Source organism: Pygoscelis adeliae, unplaced genomic scaffold (assembly GCF_000699105.1).
Source record: "Pygoscelis adeliae isolate BGI_AS28 unplaced genomic scaffold, ASM69910v1 Scaffold57, whole genome shotgun sequence".
NCBI lineage: Eukaryota > Metazoa > Chordata > Aves > Sphenisciformes > Spheniscidae > Pygoscelis > Pygoscelis adeliae.
The window spans coordinates 12,991,761-13,000,190 of record NW_008825615.1 but is presented as its reverse complement, the minus strand read 5'-3'; the positions used below and the strand labels follow the sequence as shown (position 1 = coordinate 13,000,190).

The window sequence follows — 8,430 nt, the reverse complement described above, 5'->3', positions numbered from 1 at the left end:
GGTCTTTTTCTACTGATACCGTGACTGAAGTTTCTCTGTGCTCATTTCTATCCAAAATCTTTACCCTGTTCTCTTTCAATTCTCTTACCATATCGTCACCAGTATGTGACATCTTCCCCTTACTATCAGTTGTATTTTTTTCTTTTGTATTCATACCTGTAATTAAAATTCCAAATATACTGAACAGAAACATAAGAAACATTTTGTTTCTCTGTATGAAATACTATTGAATAAAGTATACCAAGAAAGTAAGTTCTTTTCAGTTTTGGGGAGAATAATATTCATAGATCTGTCTTCTGGACAGGAGTCTTCTGAATTACTTCAGAAATTTTTTTTGCTTGTATATTTTTAACATCGAATTGACACACTACGAAATACAGTAATTAACTGGAATAATGGTTAATGAGGGAAATTTCAGAAACAAATGTCAGCTCAGTTGATATATATCTTCTTATCCTGAGAAATTTCTGCTATACTAATATAGACAGCCTCTTATATTTCTAATCTGATCTATGTAACAACATACATACGGGAAGGATACATTTTACATACATGTGAAAAAGGAATGTTGCAGGTTACTAAGCACCAATGAACTTTACCTATTTAATGAATTGCATACTTGATAGAACTGAGAAATGACTGATTAAGTGCTGATAGCTGCCTTACTGCTGGTACCTGGACAGGACTTTCATTAATACAGTCTCTGTGTTCAAGCTCATTAGAATAATTTGTAATTCCATAGGGGACTATTTAAAACAAATAAGATAATCCCATGGACTTATGCTAAATTTATTAGAAAGAGGAAAAGCACAAAACCAGTTCTTCTCCTGCAAATGGTTATTTCATCCAAAATTTGTTTCAAATGCCCTCTAAGAAAGTTTTTAGTGGAGAGATTCACTCTGAGGTGTAATATATACAAAAGAAATATAGTACTTTGTTGTTCAAATCACCTGTGAATTCTGTTTTAATATATCACAGAGATTAAAATACCGTACAAGAGTTCACTTGAACAAATAAATTTCAAAAGCAGTGTCTCCAACCTGACATGTTATATACAAGATAACCAGTTTAAAAAACCACTTGAGAATGAAAAAGGTGAATTCAGTTGAGTCATTCATCATTTAAGGAACCGTCATGAAACAGGCAAAACAAAGAATATAAAGAATCTGGAATATAACTTAATTTACAGTATTCAACAACATTAGCTTAAGTCTCTTCCCCAGAAACACATACTCTAAAGCAGGATGCCAGCCTTTAAAAGGTTTTTTTCAAACCCTTTCAAAATCTTTTTTTTTTTACCCCCCCAAAAAAATGGTAGTTAAATGTCCAGGAGGAAGCCAGCAAGGACTTAAGGAGTTCAGCTGAAGCCAGACCATTTTTCTGAATGAGACCATTATTGTCCGTCAGCTGAGTCTTTGTGCAGCCAAGAGGCTTTATTACACTGCATCCTCTGAAGCCACAGTACCTCGCAGTTCGCAGCTCTACATCAGTGAAGTCATTCAGAAGAATCAACCTGCTTGTCATCTTTGTCACCCCTACCAGATCCTGGTAGTTAGCAGGACATGCTTCCAGTATCTTATATTTTGACAGTTTTCATTATCTAACAAACCAATAGAGGGAAAATGGAGATATAATTCTGTACTTAAACTGAGATTTTGTTTTAAAACTTTCTAACTTTATGACTGACTCTAGCATCAGAGCAAATTGTAATTAATTTCATTTAGTATTATACTTACATAATTATATCTATATAATAAATATCCTATCCTCTTTTATTTATAGACAAATCTATCTTTATTCAATAATCATATCATTAGAAAACTGTTAAACACTGTCTTTTGTTCAGAAGACATTGCATTGATTTCTGTCCCTCACTGAAAAAAAGAAGAGTTCATTATTTCCAGGTGTCATCACCTCCAACTTCACTGCACCTCCCAGTCTTCAGTAACTAAGTAACTTGGAAAATTTCTTCCTTAATCAACTACTGTTTGTTTTTTTCCCAGAATGTGCAATTTTAATGTAACTGAAATTTGTCAAAACTGGAAATTCTTTATCTTGAATGTGAACTGTCATGCAATTAAATAACTTAACTCAGCATTTTGGCTCTAAATTTGTCCGTGTTATTTCAACTCTATTAGGTTTAGACTAATTTACCTGTTGATAGATCAGAAGGAAAAGAAATACCCAAATCCAGATTTAACCAGGTAAGAATTTAATTTCTAGAAAGAAAACTGGAAAGAAATCATTAAATCTATGTATTTGAACTGACTTGGGTTCCTTCATCTTGAAGATACAATAGTGGTTTTCGGAGTTGATAAGGTAGTAACTCGAACCAAAGTAACTCTTTTTTGTAATTCATATGAAGAGAAAATGCTTACTGAAAATCCAAGGTTTTCCAGAAAAAATTTCATGATAATAACTGAAGGTGTAAGTCACATTTGTTTGGGTGTTTTGACCCTAAGCCCATACAGTAACTCTGACTCTCTGAGAGCTAGGTATTGGCATGCAAATGACAAAGTTTCCCATCAAGCCTCTAAATTGTGGCTTTTGTTTTTCAGGAACAAGACCATTTCAGATTCTGTTTGCTTCTTTCTTTCTTTTTTTTTTTTTTAAATAACTCACTCTTTTCCCATATTTGATGTATTTGAAATACAACATTCAACTGAATATGACTAAAAGGCAAAATCTTTATGAACAAGCCCCTGGTATTTTCATGCAAGTTTTAAACTGAACAGCTACCAAAGCTGAAAAATGAAGAAGTCAGTAACAAATAGTCTTCTGAGTATTTTTGTTGGTCTGCCTTAGCTGGAATTCACATATCATGAAAGTAAGAAAATGGCACTATGGGACAGGAAAAAGGATCAACAAACACAAGACACTGAATCACTGTTTCAGAAGAAATTTTGAGGGCATTAAAAAGATCTGCTGCATAGAGGAGTGTGTGTAAACGAGATGCTGTTTTTACTTGGGCTGCTGAGATTTAAAATAATCAACCTCAGAAAAGATTATTGCTGAACTATCAAGTAACACCCTTATTTCTTTTTTAGATCTCTATTTTACAGAAGAGGAGAGAGGCCTGTATCTTTAACAGAGCTGGTAACGTAAGACAGCTGTTGCTAATCACAGTCTTTGATTTTATTTTGCTGTCGTCTGCACCAGCAATTTCAGAAATCAGACACTTGAGTAGAGACAATTTTATAATACTTACGTTGCAACTTCAAAAGCTGTTTAGCCACTAGAAGTCTTTTGTGTTCAGTTAACTTTTGCTCAAATCTTAGAATGCTGCTTCTGACTCTACAGCTGTCACTGAAGGGATCTACCCTCACTGCAGCTTAACCTACAGACCATAATAAACCTTTAGGCCAAGGGTTCCCTTGGAGCAATTTATATCTCTACATGTAGTTAAATAACAGCAAATGTCATTAAAGGACTGATAGCATTCCTAAATAGAGAGTCTATAAACCACATGGTTTTTTTTTTAAAATTGGTCAGATTTTTTTTTCCAAAATTATATACTCTTGGACACTTTTTTACGATTTACAGAACCCAGCTCACCCAACACTGCCCAAAATAATCTTATCAGCAAACAATGAATGAATAATTTAAAATAATGTTCTTTCAAATACAAATGCCTCTTAGGTGAAATCATACCGCAATTCTCTTCACTGTTTACAAGTACGGGTCTGATCAACTGCTCTTATTACCATATTCTGCTGAATATATAAAATTAATGTCTTTTTTTTAACCCGATTTCTACTTTTTTTTGTTATTTATAAAGCAATCTGAAGCAATCACTGTGTACTGATTTTGACTATCCTAATGTATACAATTCATCAAGAAAAGATAAGACCCTAGACCACAGCAATCAGCTGTTTGATACAAATGGCAAATGCAATCCTTGAAGGATGGTTACTAGATGGTAGCAGGAAACCCGCAGTTCTGGGAATAATTCCATGCTGAGCATGGAATATTGCTAGCAAATCGACTACAGAAACTTTCCATGAGTGTATTTTGCATTACTGAATAAGTATTTCATTTCCACCACACTGATTTTTTTGTTTCACTGCTCAAAACCTGTAGGAATGCTTTATATCTTTTACTACTCATTAATATAACAAGCTCATTAAAGTAAATGAAGGTTAATTTAATCATATTCAGGCACTATATTGGATAGATTATTGCATTTGTCTTTTAAATAGTTTGTCTTTCATTCTACTATCTTCATCAAATAGTATTCTGAATAATTATCACATTGCCATTATAAAGTTACAGCACTATTACATTCTTATTAAGAACTTCAGGTCACCTATAGCATTTACACAAAATACCACAAATCTAGTCAAAGCACCTCAGGCTATGCAGCAAGAAAGTAATTCCTTATAGCACTGTGTGCATTTCTAAGGTCTTTACCATTTGGATGATTACATTATCTCAGTTTTATATTCACTAGTCAGGAGGTAAATGTCAGCTGGAATCACTGAATCTCAATTTTTTTACACCTTTCATTTTGTTCGATAGGCTTTTTACCCATTGTAATTTATTGCTCTTACCGATGAAAGTATAAAGCAAAAAGCTGAGAGTGTAATCAAGGCTAATGGTGAACCAAATACCGTGTGATAATAAATCAGCAAGAAAAAAAAAAATTCTCGAGATAAATGGAGATGTTTACCATTTCACTTTGAATACTATTAAAATAACTGTTTATGTAAAATACAACATTGTACACAAAAAAAAAGACAGACACCAACATTCTCTTCATTCATGTAAAATAAAAACTAAAACTTCAGGCAAGCAGCTGAATTTGGTGTTCTTCTGCAAGAAAAAAAAATGCTTTTTTAATCATAATATGTAGCAGTGAGGAGAACAAAAAACAATATGAAGAAATTATGTGGTGGAAAGACATTTGAATTTTATAAACACGGACATACACTGCCAAAGTCATAGCTTGCAGTAATCCTGCTACTTTATCTTTTAAAACTTATTACACCGGAGAAAATCCCCCAACTCCTGTGTGAGGAAGCTGCAGCACACTTAAGCTGACTTTTCAGAGTTATTGAAACATTTTTTCTTTATTCTGCTAGAATACTTTTTTTGTTAACTGGTCTTTTATTTTCTAAAAAGACGGTACCTGTGAAAAAAGCAACTATAAGAAAACACCTCAACAGTTTGCCTAAGGACCAGCTAAAAAACCTACTTGAAGTAAAAAAAAAAATTCTCATTCACTTCAAAAGCTTTTCTGAAAGGCCCCGAGACAGAAGTTAGAACATATAATAGCTAATAACAGGTAAATTCAAATAGGAGCTTCATTTCTAGTTGTTTTTTTTTTTTTAATATCGCAAAGCCTGCATACTAAGAGTTAATAAAAATGTTTAAGTGTATTGACTTTTTCATCATTCTATTAAGAGAGATTAAACAAGCGTTAGACTATATTTACAGTACCTTTGGATATTGTTTGACAGGGATCAGAACTCTTTCTGACAGCTTTATGTTTTTGTTGCTGATAACATCAAGGTATTTCTTTTCTTCATCTTCCTTCTTGCCTTCAGAACCCTGAAATTTTTCAATTTCTGAAAAATATTTTAAAAGAGAGCAATCAGTTACATGATATTTGTCATCCTCAGAAACTTTAAACTTACCTATTATAATACAGACTGGGGACTGAACACCTGTGCTGTTTGCACTCACGTGACATGTACTGTTGTCTTTGAAAACACCTGGACTGTCACCAGTGCTGAGAGGCAGAGGTGACAGTCCACCGGTCGTACTCCTAAACTAATTCTTCCCAGCTGAAACTGAAGCCAAATGATCTCAGTGAGAGCAGGAAGAGATGAGGCTTACGATTCAGCCTATCAGTCTTTTAAAGAAGATCACATCATGACAGCTTGATGCTATTTTGTAAATGTGACCTGTAAGAATGAAGTCGGATTCTAACTGCAATGGCTAACTTTCAGTAATAGTAAAAAACTGAAGAACCTTCTTGTTGTTACTGAGTTTCCATTCAAATGCTTCCGAATTATGTAAAGGTTGTGCAAAATAACATAAGAAATAAAGTTAACTCTTGCACAAAAAGATTCTTCATTAAAGAAATGCAGTAAGTAATCATTACATATATAATAATGATGATATGTAGAACATTCTATAGAATTTAGGAAAACAATCCCAAAATATATTCAGGTTTAATAGTTTGGTGTTCTTTATTCCTTAAAGTTCTATAAGCAACAGATAATAACAAACAATTGAATTTATTACCCTGCAAAGAACATCTAATACGGTGCCTGAGAGCTTCCTGATAGTACAGGTACTATTGAAAAAGCTGCATTTGCAGGAGTACCATTATTGACAGCAAAGAAACTGGCAATACTTATAATGAGTTAATTATAACTTAATTATAGCAGAAAAGAGACAGCTGTGGGTCTGAGAAACATGCAGTTTCAAGGCCCAGAAAGCAAGCATGGAGAACAGTAACACAGTGACAGCAATCTGTAACACATATACAAGTTTCTTTGACTTACAACAAGCGTAAGGAAAAATGTATGCAAGACAACCGCCCATGTCATGATTTGTTAATAAACGTTTATGCTGCCTATTCTAGATCAAATAATTTATTTAAAGCCTGCCCCAGCAGACAGATCTCAAATGCCACTATTAGGAGCTCTTTTAAAACCTCAGATGGGACACATGTTCCCTAATTTAGGATTAGAAAGTTATTTTTAATCACTAAAAGCATCAGGAGGACAAGTTTCATTTTTATAAAATACTTTAATATACCTGGAAAAAAAGTGGTATGTTGCATTCAGTGGGAGCAAGCATCAATTAAGCACAAGCTTACAAAGCAATATTCTGCAGTAAAATACTTAGTTCAGGCAGGTTTAATAGATAGGAAGTTCTTTTACAATAGCTCCAATGCAATTATACAAAGGTTTGTGCTATGAAGGTGCAGAGAGGAAAGACAAAGGTGAACAGAAGAGGGAAAAGTGTTGCAAGTGCAGTAAGTATTGGAATGAAATGAAGGAATTAATTTCTCAGATGCATTGTGAACACTAGTAAGCGAGGTAATTCTCAAAGCCAAGTGAGGAACGTGTTATCTATTTGTACACATATATTAAACCAGAATCATAGAATCATTTAGGTTGGAAAAGACCTTTAAGATCATCGAGTCCAACCGTTAACCTAGCACTGCCAAGTCCACCACGAAACCATGCCCCTAAGCACCACGTCTACACATCTCCTAAATACTTCCAGGAATGGTGACTCAACCACTTCCCTGGGCAGCCTGTTCCAATGTTTAACCACTCTTTCAGTAAAGACATTTTTCCTCACGTCCAATCTAAACCTCCCCTGGTGCAACTGGAGGCCATTTCCTCTTGTCCTATCGCTTGTTACTTGGGAAAAAGAGACCAACAGCCACAACCTCCTTTCAGGTAGTTGTAGAGAGCGATGAGGTCTCCCCTCAGCCTCCTTTTCTCCAGGCTAAACAACCCCAGCTCCCTCAGCCGCTCCTCATAAGACTTGTTCTCCAGACCCTTCACCAGTTTCGTTGCCCTTCTCCGGACATGCTCCAGCACCTCAACATCCTTCTTGTAGTGAGGGGCCCAAAACTGAACACAGTATTCGAGGTGCGGCCTCACCAGTGACGAGTACAGGGGCACGATCACTTCCCTACTCCTGCTGGCCACACTACTTCTGATACAGGCCAGGACACTATTGGCCTTAAACACTATTAAACTCTCCTGAGGAGGTGCTGATGATACTTTTAAGTCTGTGTGGTCAGTAGGCAAGATGGAGGGGAACTGAAGCTTGGGACAGACTGCTCCCTTTCCAAACTTCCACCAGCCCCTGTGACTCTACCCTCCCCCTTCCCAGTCTTGCGCTTTCTTTTTGACTGAGAAAGTTTTGGAATAAAAGTGGAGTCTTTGCTCAAGTTAAAGAAAGACTATTTCAGTTGGGCTCTTCAGACATTACTAGTATGTGAACAAGACCTTGTGGATTTACCAAGAGTGAGACTAGCTGTGGGACTTTAATTGGTTTCACTCCAGTGTTTAACTCATAAAATCATAGAACCTCTTCCAGTGTTTCACCACCCTCAGCATAAAAAATTTCTTCCTTACATCTAGTCTCAACCTACCCCCCTTCAGTTTAAAGCCATTCCCCCTTCTCCTGTCACAACAGGCCCTGCTCAAAAGTTTGCCACCATCTTTTTTATAAGCCCCCTTTAAGTACTGATAGGCTGCAATAAGGTCTCCCCAAAGCCTTCTCTTCTCCAGGCTGAACAACACCAACTCTCTCAGCCTTTCTTCATAGGAGAGGTGTTCCAGCCCCCTGATCATTTTTGTGGCCCTCTTCTGGACCCACTCCAACAGGTCTGTGTCTTTCTCATGCTGAGGGCTCCAGAGCTGGACACAGTACTCCAGGTGGGGTCTCACCAGAGCA

General features: G+C 35.9%; 1 protein-coding gene across 1 annotated transcript in view; it reads right to left on the bottom strand.

The window, feature by feature from the left end:
- KHDRBS2 (KH domain containing, RNA binding, signal transduction associated 2) overlaps nucleotides 1-5,692 on the bottom strand; it is a 304,707-nt gene extending 299,015 nt beyond the window's left edge. The window contains exons 1-2 of the mRNA XM_009333248.1: nucleotides 5,686-5,692; nucleotides 5,440-5,567 (exon numbers count right to left, since the gene is read on the bottom strand). Coding sequence (XP_009331523.1) covers nucleotides 5,440-5,567; nucleotides 5,686-5,692 — 135 coding nt within the window. The remainder of the gene's footprint in view (nucleotides 1-5,439; nucleotides 5,568-5,685) is intronic.
- Nucleotides 5,693-8,430: the final 2,738 nt, after the last annotated feature.